This window comes from Styela clava, chromosome 9, assembly GCF_964204865.1.
Source record: "Styela clava chromosome 9, kaStyClav1.hap1.2, whole genome shotgun sequence".
NCBI classification, from domain to species: Eukaryota; Metazoa; Chordata; class Ascidiacea; order Stolidobranchia; family Styelidae; genus Styela; species Styela clava.
Window position 1 is genome coordinate 836,293 of NC_135258.1, and position 15,930 is coordinate 852,222.

Below are 15,930 nucleotides of genomic sequence, written 5' to 3' on the forward strand. Positions count from 1 at the left end.
GACATTCGCTTAAAGATTTGAGTGTCATTGGCATTGAAAAACTATTTCATGACCACATTTATCGAAAGAACAAGGAATCCCATTACATTCATCTTTTCGGGACACACGAGCCACAAGGGATGAATATTAAAGAAGTTTAGATATTTTCATTCATTGTTTTAATCAATTCTTGTACCTAATATATTTTTTTCTCAGAATCGGATCATGCATGGCCAGATATGCTAATAACAGACAAAATATCACTATATCACATTTGACACACAGACAACTTTTCTGGTCTGCATTATACAATACTGAGAAATAAAACACCATTGTGTAATTTGGACTTCAATTGCTAAATATAAAACAAAGAGAGAGATCTCATCAATGACACTTATTTCGGCCACCCGCTGTTATTTAATCAAGAAATTCACAGATTTTATTGATTATTTAACATGCGTGACTCCTATAATTCTACTATGATTGTTTAAATATGCATGTAACTGCTTTTCGTGTTGTAGTTGAATTATGTATGTCTGAAGAAGTCTGACCTTGGTCAGACGAAACGTTACAGAAATATATTCATGTTAGTGTGCAGCAAGACTCTTGAATCACTTAGGATTGTTATCTCTACTCTTGCTACAGCATCATTGCGAGTTGCAATATATGCATACGGATCCACCGGCACAAAAGCATAGAAGAAGGATAAGTAGTTAGTCTCGCAGAAACCAAATGACCATACAGATATTCTCTTTATTTCTCGCGTCTTGTCTTGTTAGTGTGGTTTTCTTCCTAGTATTCTTAGAGTTTCAAAATTGTTGGTCCATATTTCAAGAGTTTTTTTACGAGTCGGCGCCTATAAACCGGTTTATACGTTTCAAACCATCATTTTCATTCGAAACATTCAACAACCTTTCATTTAAACAAAATGATAGAAAAGTTTAGCCTAGTCTCTCACAGCTATTTTTAGACTAATTTTTGATTACTACAATTGAAATAAAACTCCTAAAAGACAAAATAATCATTGGGTTATTTAATTTAGATTCATTGTATTTACCAAAACACGAGTAAAAACTAACGAAGAGCATGCAAAAACGAGTTAATATTCAGTGTGACACAAAAGTATCTGAGCGGCTGCTAAACCAGTTATTGTTACGTCACATTTTACACTTATTCTGATTGGCCAAAGTTACGGCAATGAATAAGGAAGTCGCTGCTCAGAGAAACAACCATAATTATAAATAGAAATTTATAAAGTTGTGGTACATAAATACCCTACACAGACGAGATGCTTATATTTATAGCAATTTTAAATTGTTTTGTGACCCAGTGTGGTAGGTTTAGTAGACTCTGTATTTGCGGACCCCTGGTTTAAACTATTGTGTGCCTAACTCATGAAAAATGGTGGTTGTTGCTACAAAACAAAAAAGAGAATATCACAAATACTTTTATTTATCAGAACTAATGTTTTTAGCTGGTATCACTATTCTTATACAGTTTTCTAGTTATGCACATAATGCATTTTTACAATTCACACTATACCATATTTCAACTTTCGTATAATATTTTTTTATTTCTTTCCAGATGCAGCCCCTTCACAGCCTTCCACGTCATCAGTCCCAACTGGAACGCCTGTTCAACCATTGTCAGATACAGGCACAGCCATTGCTCCTGTGTATAAAGGCATTTCACCAGCAAAAGGTATGTTTTTGCGAATTAAAATTATCAACCTTGCTAGGTCCAACAAACTTCTTACTAATCACTAACTAATTGTGTCTACAAGATCAAGATAAACTTACAAGTGCAACATATGACTTGTAAAATATTGACGAGTCACGTTTTCTTGATTTATTCATTGTTAAACACTGCAATTTAATTTTTGCATAACAAGAGTAATTATCTGGATCACAGCTCTTCCATGTAACCGCCTCACGATCTTAGGAAAGTTGAAATTTTATGGTTAATTAAGACGAACAACATTCATTTATTCATCATCTTTATATGGCTTGGATCTAAAAAGTCAATACCAAATAAATTTTCATGGTTTTGCCTCTACAAACTATTGTAAATCTATCATTACATTGACATATGCTTTTTTTTTCAGGCTTCTTCCAGCAAGTTACAGAGAAATTTTTTGGAGGTGAACACCTTTAATTTAATGAAAAAATTATTAATAAACAAAAAATGGCGACCCAGAAGTATGTGTACCAATATGGCGATAACTAATTTTGTTTGCCTAATTTACATCAAGTTGTGTAAATGGACTGAAACCTATGGCTGACCCTAACCGGGTACACATACTTCGAGAGTAGCTTACCCAAAAAAATAGTGTTTCTTATGAACATGTCAAAGTGTTAACTTAACCACTGGTTGGTTATTACTCCACCACTACGTCATGGATCTGACACAAATAACGTGTTAATTATTCTCATTCCTGACATGGACTGGAAACCAAACGCGAGCTAATTTTCGTAATTTGATGAAGCTTTAAAACTTTTGTATTTTGATGGATGTTTCCCGACCCTTAACCATAGAATACTCTTCTTATACTTTTACATTAAAAAATTTCGGACGCTTGTTTCGAGTGTTTTTGCCAGTTGACGATTGCAAAATTGGTTTACGTGTTTCATAACCATAATCTGGATAATTAGCCTTTTTCTAATACAGAGCACTGGGTCTTTTTCAAGTATATCACAGCTATTTTGGACTAATTTTTAATTACTGTGACTAAACTAAAACTACTCGCTGTAGGGTGGTTCACGTGATCACTGGTTGGTTGTGGCTTCCTCCACCATAAAGTCCATGCATCCAAAAACAATTAACCGGCTATCTGAATTCATACACGGCATTGACTGATAACCGAACGAGAGGCTGTGGTTCGCCATATGAATAAGCTGTCTTATTGATTTTCTGTTCTTCCCTCCAGCATAAATGTGTAAAACCTATCCTATATGTAAATACTATCCTTTTAATATCTAACTTAAAATCTCTTTTTAATCAAAATCTTAATAGAAATCTTCTGTTCAGGTGTGAGAAGCTTCATTGATTATTTCAATTGGAGAACATGGAAGCAAACAACAGTCAATGTTACAGAAAGCTACAAAGATCAAAACTTGGAAGAACCTGAATTTGAGGTCAATCCCAAGTTAAACAAAGTGACTGGTTTTTACAGGGGCCAGATGGCACCTGATATCACAGAGTACAGAAAGGAACAAGAGTTCGCTGTCACACAGGCGAACGAAAACATTGGAGAAGTGATCTCACCAAATGAACTAGTCCAACAGCTGTGTGAAGAAGGTTGCCGATGCGTAGGACTAGTGGGTCAAGCTGGAGGGGGCAAGTCAACAATGATGAAACGTACTGCGCGAGGCGTTCTCGTCGCTAATGAACTGGATAACGAATCTAAAGAAAAACTGGGATTGTTTGCTCGGTTGTTCAAGAAACAGAAAAATGGATTCAAATTTGTTCATCACTTGAATTTCAGAGACCTCCTTGTTTCTTATGGTTTAACACCAGAAGAAGCCTTAACTCCATGTACTCTGCTTTTTGGAAACTTTGCACCCAATCTATCAGATCAAACTGTAAGAGCGGGATATGAATGGCTTCAGCTACACCAATCAGAAGCAATTTTATTTATTGATGGCCTGGATCAGGCTATATGGAATCTAGAGGGAAATTACAATAAGATGACATATACTGATAGATCTAGTACAGCCACAATCATGTTTAATATCTTATCAGGCAATTTGTTCCCCGATGTAACATTAGTTATTTCTTCACGCGAACACAGGATGGCATCCCTTCCCCTGGAGCTACGACCCCCATTAATTATTGCTCTTGCTGGCCTTGAACGTGATGACACCAAAAAACTATTCACTGCTGTTGTAGGTGAAACAGGGGAAGAATCCTGGAAGAAGATGACGTTTCAGTCACCTGCACTCGTGCCATTGTCTTCTGTCCCTTTATTCTTGATTTTCAATGCAATCGTTCATAAATCCAACCCAGAGAATCTACCTAATACCATGACTGATGTAATGACAAAAGTACTTCATATTTTCATGCGTTCCTCACACACTCAGGAGAAAAAATCGATTGAAATAATTCTTCACAATTTGATGAAAATGTCATTTGGAGCCACTCGAGAAAAGCGAGTTATTTTCAACAATACCGATCTAAAAAACGCAGGACTTACAAAAGAAATGGTACGTGATCTCATCATAGAAATACCTGGAGGCAGCTCACTACTTAATCAACATCTTTTGGAAGGTGACACTCTGATGTTCTTCAGTCATCAAATCCTTCAGGAAATGTTAGCTGCTCTGTACATCGCCAACATGGATCTCGCAACTTTCCAAGCATTCGTCACTAACGAGATTCACAAAGAACACTGGTCCGTTGTTCTACGGCTCCTGTGTGGAACCGTTTTTGATCCAAAAATTAAAGCTCAATTCATCAAAGATCTTACAACTGGTAAGTGCAATCAGGACGTTACAATTATTGAATAAATCAAATATTATCGTATTGCGCCAAGAGCTAGGAATAATTTTGCCATAGCTACTCTAATTACCCTACCGCATTCGAGATGGCTAAGTGATCAATGCAACATCTACCACAAGTAGAAAGTAACTATTTAATATAACCGTTGTATTGGTAACAGAATGGGGTGCCGGGTTTGTGACATGAATGAGTCATTTTATAGGTGTTATTTCCCCAATGAGAAATGTGTAAACCCTGCTTCTAAATATTTTGAATTTTTTTTTTGTCAGAGACTGGACTAGAAAAGCAAAATTGTCTCAAACATGCACTCACAACTAAGATAAATCAATGTACGAAATCCTATCAGAAGTTGGAGTTGTTTGGTGCGTTATATGAAGCCAATGATGCCGAGCTCATTAGATCCCATGTTCAAGAAATCAACTTCGAAAACGAGTCTTTCACTGCAGCAGGAATGTGTGCAATGTCATGTGTCATGCGACGATGTGGCCATCTTGAACAAGTTCGCCTCGTCAAATGTGAGCTCAATGCAGAATTATTGAAAAACTTCGAGTTCAACTTGAAAGGCTCTATAGTGAAGGCAAGTGTTTAGTAAAAAACCTAATTTACCTATTATCGTTGACGAAAATAATACAAAGAATACACTTAATTTCACATCATGAGATAAAAAATGTATCTCCCATCTGTCAAACTAATGTATATTTAGTCGATTACCTTAAAATGTTAGAATTATCACAGTTATACTAACATATCTTAACTTTATTTTATACTTCTGATATTAATTTGTATTGCATCCTAACAGGTGTCAGAATTTGATATCAGCTTAAATCCGATGTCCGTTGAAGCTTTTGATATCTTTGGTTCAGTTTTAACAAACATTGAAGTGGAAAAACTCGTTATGCGTGGCTGCTCACTTACAGAAGAAAAGTTTCGTGTGCTTGGAAGACATTCCCATTTACAGGTCGAAATATAAATTTTAAGATGGCTCATTATTCCAATTCCTTAATCCTTGGTTTTTATTTTGTTAGTAAGTTTGCTCTGTTTATTTATTTATATTTGATAAATTATGCAAACTTTATTAACAATTTATTATTCGCTAGAAAAGATCTTCAAAATTATATTTAATTTGTCTAGTTACTATGAGGAATTAGATATTTATCCACCTAACAAAGGTATTTTATATTTCAGATTCGCGTTCTGGATGTTGAAAATATCACAAACATGACGTTTGATCTGTATCTTGCAATTGTCAAGTTCGCATCTGAACATGATGTCAAAGAACTTCTGATGGATCCGTGGGATTTCTTCAAGGCAAGCGAAGAGCAGCTGTTGGAACTGAGTAAATGGAAAGTTTGTGGAAAGGTAAACTAAGTCCAAAACCTTTGGAATAGTTATATTCGAGTGGTAGTGCTTCTATTTTGTTATAAATGACTGCAATCGCAAGTTACGTTGAACACAATTGAGTTAGTATAGCAAGACTATTAATACTTTAAAGTTACAATAAAGTCATCAGCTAAAAAGTCGACTATATTAGTAAGTGGTGAAAGTGTTTGCTCGAAGCAAGGTCCCGGGCTCTTAACTAAAATTGAAAATAGTACTGATAGAATGGTTGCAAGTGGGGGCCAGCAGTTGTTTGCTATTTTGTATGTTCATATGTGCATACTGGTATCATATCAAATGTAAACATTAATAACATGTGCATTTGCAGTCACCTTCATAACCTACTGCAATATCGCTATTGGCTATTCTTAATAATATCTGGTCGGTCTGGGAAAAATATGATACCCATAAATTTCCATATTCTAGGAACCTTTACACTTGTAGTTTATCAACAGATGCAATAATTTTCAGATCAATGTTCTGGATGTTCAATCCATCAGCCGAATGCCATCTGATCTATGTCTTACAATATCTGAGTTTGCAAGTCAAAGTGGAGTCAAAAAAATTCTAATGGATTCGTTGGATTTCTCCAAAGCAAATAAAGAGCAGATAAAGAAATTGTGTGAATACAAATCTTGTGGGAAGGTCTGTATTATATCATAAAATTTATTGTAAAGATAGTCCACCATAATTACATCCTTTCTCCACATCACAACCAATCACAACTAATTGCGTGGAGCCCCCTTGCTTATTTTGCACTATTTCTTACTGGTGATATTTTACTTATGGTAGCATGAGGTGTGAGCTAGATCACAGACATTTTTCTGTGTTGTTATCCATATTGATATCTACTGATAGTTTTGTTTATGAGAGGTTTATATGGATGGCATATATTTGAGTCTTATCATTTCTTTTTTACTGTTTTATGACATTTTGATGCAATATGTTGATATATATTGGAAAATCAATGACCTGTGTTAGGGGTTCTGAATTCACTGTTCTTGTGTTAGTAATCACCAGCCTTCAAACATTCAACCTTACTTGAATACCAGCCTTTGGTGCACTGATGTTGTATTATCCCTATACTTCCAGATATCCATCATTGATATCAGTCAAAACCCAATGGACGAAGAAGGTTTTGATGCTCTTGGTGACCTTTTATCAAACTATGAAGTTGACCAACTCATTGCAAAAAATTGCCAACTAACAAAAGCAAAACTTGATGCTCTTGGAAGTCATTCTGGATTAAGAGTATGACAAACCTATAATATTTTATTATGCCACTGTTACTCTGTTGTTGAGTTGGTTGACAAATACACACAAAAGAGCCGACTTATATTGTTTGATATTGGTAGACTTGGATAGTAAAGTCTCTTTTTATACTAACATACACGTTTGTCCAATAATTTACTTTTCTTCATGAGCCAGAAGCCCGTCTTCGTCAGTCATATCTGTTACAAAACTTTTGGATAGGATTGAGATATGTACTCTTATTTATACTTGAAAACCATTTATATATGTGTTTCAGTTACCCAGATTTGATATCAGTGAAAACCCGATGGATGAAAAAGGCTTTAATGCTCTTGGTTCTGCTTTAACAACAAATATAAAAGTTCTTGACCTTGTCCTGCAAAATTGCCAACTCACGAAAAAAAAACTGGATGTTCTTGGAAGTCACTCAGAATTAAAGGTTTGTTTAATATTGCTGCTTGATCTATCTTCGAATAAACAAACTGCAAAGTTATATCAGAAGTTAGCTATTCAGCATTTGCGATAATGCCAGTAATGATTTAGGGAAAATTGCTAGATCATAGGGCTTTCCAAACTTTTAAACCATACAGTGGAATTGGGGTTCTTTTTTACAGTACATGAACTTTTTGGCACGGCTGTTCTGACTGTTTATCGTTCAATCCATGGACAACGAACAACGTTAAACTAAATTCAGACACAATATTGTAATTTCATCAATTTTAATTTTGTCTAACTACACAATTTCTTTAATGATTCACTGACGTTGCCGCCTAAACTGTTTCAGAATATGCGAAGTAATTGTAAAATATTATGAAATTATAATATAAGAAACATCCTCGGTGTATTATAGGACCTTCTTCTAGTCATTGCTGATTGATATCCTTTTATGTTGGCTGTTATTTATTGCCTCTACGATTACGATTACACACAAAATGAAATATTTGTAAAATGTTTTCAATGGAAACGTAGGACGGCGGCCGCTAGAATACGTGGGCGATATTTAATATTCTTTCAAACACAAAAACAGTATTTGAAGGTCGCGATATTTGGATTAAATTGGAATTGAATATCTCGGCCTATAAGATTGGACACCGAGAATACTAGCTTCAGTGCACAATGTATCTGAATCAATTAATGCATCTGGATACCAAACATCCATTTCATATTATGTGATATATCTCTTTTTTAATCTGAAATAATGTGTACTATGAATAATGCTCAAAGACCATTGTTTAACCCGTCTGCCCTACACAGCACACTTGATTAAAGTAAATATTACATAGTATCGGTATTGGAATATCGGCCTTTTTGTAATATCGGTGTATTGGTATCGGCGTTTTTAGATGGTATTGGATCGTTATCGGTGACAAAAGTGGTATCGGTACATCTATAATACACATCATTTACAAAAATGATGAACAATAAAACTTTTAAAATAAATTAAATGTGTAAAATAATCAACCATATATATCAGTTAATATTTAAGAGACGCACTTAGCAAATCGCCTTCGGAAACCGATGGCATAACAATTAGAGCCGACATTGTTGTGCAAGCAAATTGTGTCTTTTGATCAGTACAGCATATAGGCATTGTTTTGCAAGCGCGACGATTTTACCGGGTTTCCATAAAAATACGACGTAACCTGAATTTCAAAAATATTTTTAATATAAGCCCCACCCTTAACATAATACTTAGTCGATAGCGTATTTTTATTTTTGACCTAGTCATTGACAAGAAATCTTTCCTACTACTTTTGAATGGTTAATAATCTATGTTCAGCAATTATTTTAAATGAAAACGTATCATTTATAAGTAAATGGAAATTGGTTTTCATATTTTGTATATTTAAAAATCTTGTAATTTTCTACTTTGTAATTTTGTTTTTGAAAAATGATAATAAAAGATCCCCCAAAAATAAGCCCTATATTGTTATTTTTCAAAAGATAATTGAAGACAGTGTCTCATTTTCGGGGAAACACGGTATAATGATGAATTCATTCGATATTGTGGGGTTTTTGTTTTACATTATTTTCAACAATTGTATTACGAATCAAGGGTTTAAAAAAGTGCAAGAAATATAGTATTTTGTGTAAAATTGCCGTTCTCTTTGCGTCCTCTAAAATTCTTTTTGTGGCCCCTAGTTTGGGAGGCCCTGCACTATTCAACCATATACATATTTAGTTGAGGTTTAATATAGGTAGAATATTTTTAGTTATTTGCTGTTTTATTTTTCAATAGCTTCAAGAAGTATAAAATGTTTAGATATCTGTTGGCTTGGTGGTATTGCATATTGGAACCTGGCTAATTTGAAAGCTGACCAATTTAGTTAACTAGGTCGATTCAAGCTCATCATTCACTACCAAGTGGTAGTTTGCAAAGTTGTTCACCAAGCTCAATTTTTTTGTAATTATTAGATTGCAAAGTTGGATGTCAGTCATAATTCTATAAATGAAGAAGCTTTTAATGCACTTGGTTCACTTTCAAATAGTGTTGGAGTAGATGAGCTCATCATGCGGAATTGCCAATTAACAAAAACCAAACTTGATGCTTTTGGGAGCCATTCTCGATTGAAGGTATGATGAAGATCATTTTGTTTTAGTGACATTCCTGAATCTTGATTGTATTACTGTCAGGTGTTTTGCCATCTTGCCTATCCACAATGCGTTATTAGACTTACGTGCCATTAAGTGTTACATTAATGATCGGTCTTTCAGGCGATAATAATATATGTTTACTGACTGTAATTACTATCAAATTTTTTTCTCATCTATCTACTGGGATTTCGTCAGCTACCCTTTTGGTTCATATTATTCATTCAGTTTTCTCGGTAAGACTGATCTTCACTAGGATAGGATTCGAATTGCATATACGATTACGGTTACCAGTCCATGTCGGTTATGGGACTAGTTGGCCCTATCTTCGTTCCAAATGCATGGAATTGATGGTGGAAGAAGCCTTATCTGACCAGTGGTTACATGAATTATTTCTGAGATGACCAGCAATCCTTCTGCACATAATTACCCCCCACAGGATATGAATCATCGAACTACCGCAAGGTAAACAAAAATGCATCGGCGGGCGTATTCATAACGCTTAGCATGGTGCGCCACACCTCAGAGCCTAGTTTGCTGACCTAAAATTTATAAATCATGCTCCCTTTGCGTCGAAAAACATCTGTTTTTTATATCTCTGGTAATATATAAGTAGGAATGTAAAATTAACTCAACACAGATGCAAGTTATATTCTTATTTTCATTTTATTTGAACTAGTTGATACACTATATTTACTGGTATTTAAGAAACTATTTTTTCTTGATGATTTTCTCTTGGAAGTCACTCAGGATTACAGGTTTTGTTTTTTATTGCTGCTTGATCTATCTTTGAATAATCTGTAAAGTATATCCGAAGTGGTTTGCTATTCATCATTCCTGCTAGGTGGCGATGTGGAGAAGATGAAATTGAACTTTTTTCTTGAATTTATCTTTTTTTTCCAGTGTTAGTTGTTAGAAACAAATGGTTCCATCGGTATTATTATTCATGTAACATTATTTATAAAAAATAATGTAAGCATGTGGCAGTATTCATTTCAATGCAGACGCAGGTCCTTTTTATCTGTATTGAACCAACTGAAACTCAACGGTGTCGCTTATAGAGCTAAGAAATTGTATTACATCACACTACTGTATATCTTGCTTCGTTTTGTTGCAAATTTCAAAATTTAGTTATCAAACGTTCTGGATAGGATTTATGTAATCTTATTTATACTTGAAATCCATTTATTTATCTGTTTCAGTTATCCAGGTTTGACATCAGTGAAAATCCAATGGATGAAAAAGGCTTCAATGCTCTCGGTTCTTTATTGACAGCAAATAATAGGGCTCTTGACCTTGTCATGCAAAATTGCCAACTCACAAAAGATAAACTTGACGCTCTTGGAAGTCACTCAGGATTAAAGGTTTTGTTTTAAATTGTTTCTTGATATATAATTAAATAATCTCTTCATAAAGTGTATGCGTAGTGATTTTCTATTCAGCATTCCTGTCAAACTAGGTGGCGAGCGACTTTTGTCAGCAACTTTTTTGGTCTATATTTTCCTATTAGTTTTCTCCAGGTAGAGATAAGGATAGGGTAATATTTGGAACTCCTGAAGTATGCGCACCCAGATGTCGCACAAACTGAACCCTAACCTTATACACAACCTGAGTTCAGGTTGTGCGCCATCTTGGTGCGCATACTTCAGGAGGTCCCTATATTTTCCCCTTAGTTTTCTCTGTGAGACTGGAATTTACTAGGATAGGATGGGACTTGCATATTATTCCCGGGGGAGAGATGAGGCGGCTTAATCATATGGCGAATCACAGCCTCTAGTCCGGTTACCAGTCTATGTCGGTCATGGGATTAGTTAGTTAGTTATTTGTTTTCGGAAGCATGGACTTGATGATGGAGAAAGCCATACTCTACCAGTAGTTACGTGAAACACACTACATTGGCAAGAAGTCCAGCAACCCTTCCGCACATAATTTTTCCCCACAGGATTCAAACCTGCAATCCCAAGCAAGGTAATCAGAGATGATGTGGAAACTTAGATTCTTATATTTTATTTGAACTAGTTGATACACTATATTTATGCTTTCTGCTAAAAAAAATATTTTTTTTATGTCGGTTTTTATTAATCGTATCTGTCACAAAACTTTTAGAGAGAATTCAGATATGTAATCTATTTGTTGATTAAATTTCATTTATATGTTTTTAGCTGTCCAGGATTAATATCAATGAAAACCCAATGGATGAAAAAGGATTCAATGCTCTCGGTTCTTTATTAACCACAAATAATAAGGTTCTTCACCTTGTCATGCAAAATTGCAAACTCACAAAAGAAAAACTGGACGCTCTTGGAAGTCACTCAGAATTAAAGGTTTGTTTAATATTGCTGCTTGATATATCTTTGAATAATCTGTTAAGCATATCCGTAGTGATTTTCTATCCAGCATTCTTGCCAAACTAAATGGCAATGTAGAGTAGATTGAATTGATCTCTTTTTTTTTGAACTTCACTCCTTTTCAGTGTTAACGATTTATAGCAAATGGGTTTTATTGGTATTATTTGTTAACTTCTGTTTATAAAAAGTTATAAAACTTATCAAAAACTCAAGCACTCTCTTTGTAATGGAAACATGGCACCCATATAGCTGATTCAGATTCAGATTTCATTTTCGTCATGCAAAACCAATATACGATATAAAAAAAATAAACAAAAGGCATATAACAAATTACGAAGAGGGATATCGGCTTGTTGCAATAGACGGGGGATCGCGAAAGACTCAAAGAGTAATCCAGTCAGCGACACCTTGTAGCTGCATTGAAGCAGCAAATATAGCAATCGAACAACTCAATAATAAATAGTCACTAAATTCGACACAATCATATATATAAAAGGGACAACAAAAAGAATGCCTTTAAGCTGCTAATGCCACAATGACCACGAAAAATTACCGAAACATTCACTTAATTAGACTCGATCACAAAAAAAGAACAGCAAAGTTTAAAAATAAACTACAGTGTGTCATAATAACTATGGAGTATTAGACTCCATAGGCAAGCTAGGCTTTGTCATGATCCAACTGAAGCTTGACGATGTAACTTATAGAGCTAGTAAATTGTTTTACAGCATGTCACTTTTAATCTTGCTTCTATTTGTTGCAAATTTCGAAATTTAGTTGTGAATATTATATAAAAATGTTGAATATGAACACTCTCCTATGACATAATTTGTTAGTTGAGATTTATTCTTCTATGAGGCATAATGTTCCCCATATTACAGGCATTGATATGAAATACTATCTTTCATTTTCATAAATTTTCAAAGTTTCCTCCCAATAATCCTATTCGTTTTACTAGATTTGCTCTCTGGATATTCGATCCATAACCGGCATGACATTCAATCTATTTCTTGCAATATCTAAGTTTGCAAGTGAAAGTGAGGTCAAAGAACTTCTGATGGACCCATGGGAAGAGTTCAAAGCAACTAAAGATCAAATATTGGAATTGAGTAAATGGAAAGTCGGTGGAAAGGTCTGTAACATATTTATTGCGACTTGGAATATGATAACAAAATAATTGCCTAATCCAGCCGTCTGTAATCGGCCTATTTTATATGGGCCAATTGTTTACTAATGGCTTTTTGTTTTTGAAATGGTTATATTGGTAGTAATTAATTGTGTCTTATTATCTATTCCCCACTGTTTTTCAACAATTTAAGGCGTAAGGTGATATATACTGAAAAATCAACAACACTTGGTTTTACCACATTACTGATGTTCGTTATCTTTATGCTTTCAGATATTCATCATTGATATCAGTCGAAACCCAATGGACGAAGAAGCTTTTGATGCTCTTGGTGACCTTTTATCAAACTATGAAGTTGACCAACTCATTGCAAAAAATTGCCAGCTAACAAAAGCAAAACTTGATGCTCTTGGAAGTCATTTTGGATTAAAAGTATGACCAAGTTATAATATAATATCATGCCACTGTTGCTCTGTTGTTGAGTTGGCTAGAAAATACACACAAAACAGCTGGTTTTATGATGTTTGATATTGGTAGATTCGGATAGTAAAGTCTTCTTTTTGCGGTAATATCTAAAATCGAAGATCTAAATATCCAAAATAAGGCATGCAAGATCAAATTTAACAAATATTTTCATTTTTAATTAGCTTTACACCCCCTCAAAAAATTTTATGCACCCCACTTTTGAGAACCACTAGTCTAGGGTCGATACAAACAACCACTTTTGTACAAGAAACTGCCTTTCTTGATTAGCCAGGGTTTATCAGTCATATCTGTTACAAAACTCTTGGATAAGATTTAGATATGTAATCTTATTGATAGGGCTGTCCAAGCGAACCAAATATTCGAAATCGAATCGAATCGCAAATTATTCAAATCGTTTTTCGGCTAATTTTCGAATCGCTAACATTAGGTACATAAAGCGGAAAAGTCTTGAAACCACCTTTGCAGGACGTTTTTCGTCAGGGACGTGGCGGCGCTTCAAGCTTGGACCACTCTCGCTCCTGTCATAATTGGTTTCCCCATATTTCTTTCGCCTTCATTTTGAGATAAACATGTCATTCCTGATGCCAGTGGCACGTGATAAGCCATTTCATGCATGGTCATCATAACTTTAAGTTATAATCGGTCATGACGTTTTTGAGAGAGAACAAGGAGAAAAAGGCAATTTATTATCTTTAGAAAACGATGGTTCTATAAATAGAACCGATTTGAAGCTAATGAGTTAGTTATCATAAGAACATGGTACAGGCAACTCAAAGCTGAAGCAGCTATTGTGGGATCCTTATGATGGCAATACTTTCTTCCAATGGAATTTATAATTTCTTATGATGGAAATACTGTATTATCCATCTATTTACCAAGATAAAAAAATAATTGCACACTGGCATCATTTTGATGTCCATTGTACCAAATAATATTACCATCAAACTAGCTTTGAATTTGTTAAATGCAATTTTGAATTTGAGCAACAGTTTTATCTATATTAATGAATGTTATCATTTTGTTGGAAATTACACAAAAAAACATAAGAATAATGACAATAGGATTAAATTAGCATCTACAGCTTTTACATGCCCAATTAAAACTTAATCCATTAGAATTGAAAGTGCAATTTTTACTCTTAACACTCTACAGTTTTCGAAACCCTAATTTTGGAGTCCTCCAATTTTTTTGACCAGTTCATACAAGCGTGTGATCTCCTTTCATAAATCTGAAAACATGGTATTGCAAAATACCAGCAGTAAATAAGTCAGAGGTAACTGCACATACCTTACCACACCATTGCAGGGCAGTCGTTTATTGTATAATAGAGACAGATTTAGGATTGTGCAATAATATTCGATTATTCGGTTCGATTCGGCGAAAATTCGATTAGATTCGAATCAAAAGATTATTCGATTTTGGACAGCCCTACTTATTGATACTCAAAATCCATTTATTTTTCTGTTTTTCAGTTATCCAGGTTTGACATCAGTGAAAACCCAATGGATAAAAAAAGCTTCAATGCTCTTGGTTCCGCTTTAACAACGAATATAAAAGTTCTTGAACTTGTCATGCAAAATTGCCGACTGAATAAAGAAAAACTAGATGCTCTTGGAAGTCACTCAGGATTACAGGTTTCGTGTTTTATTGCTGTTTGATATATTATTGTCTGCATAATCTGCAAAGTATATTTGAAATGGTTTGCTATTCAGCATTTCTGCTAATGCCTGTTACGATTCAGGGTAGATATCTAGATCAATTTTAGACCAATTTTACATATATATATGTCGTCAGTGGCCAGACATCGCAATTCATCATTTAAGCCTGCATAAACATACATTGAGCCAAGGCTGGACTTGCCATGCAGCAAAAAGCATTCGCCCCCATTACACTGAATAATTAAGTAACGTTAACCTGAATAATTATGTGCTTTTTTTGTAATTGAGTGGGACTAATAAAAGTTGAGAATTAGCTGTGCCAATAAAACATCAAAAATGCATATTTCAAACTGTTTAGCATTATTAAGGTGGACAAGGGCCGCGAAAAGTTTTAATATAATAAGGAGCGGCGAGCTCAAAAGATGATGTAGATCATAGAAATATACTCTAGGAAATATACTAATGTCATTGTTTTTTACAAATTTGAAACATTTACACTAAACAAACATAAACATATCTGAGGTTTAATATAGATCAGTCTATTTAATTCTTTTGCTTATTTTGTCGATAGTTTGAAAAAGGATAAAATGCATAGATATCTGACGACTTGGTGATA

The 15,930-nt window shown here is 34.5% G+C and overlaps 1 protein-coding gene across 1 annotated transcript in view; it reads left to right on the forward strand.

Moving 5' to 3' along the window:
* Positions 1-15,930, forward strand: part of LOC120331108 (uncharacterized) — a 447,434-nt gene that overhangs the window by 110,357 nt on the left and 321,147 nt on the right. Inside the window, exon 7 of the mRNA XM_078116167.1 lies at positions 1,564-1,680. Within this exon, the coding sequence (XP_077972293.1) occupies positions 1,564-1,680 (117 nt within the window). The remainder of the gene's footprint in view (positions 1-1,563; positions 1,681-15,930) is intronic.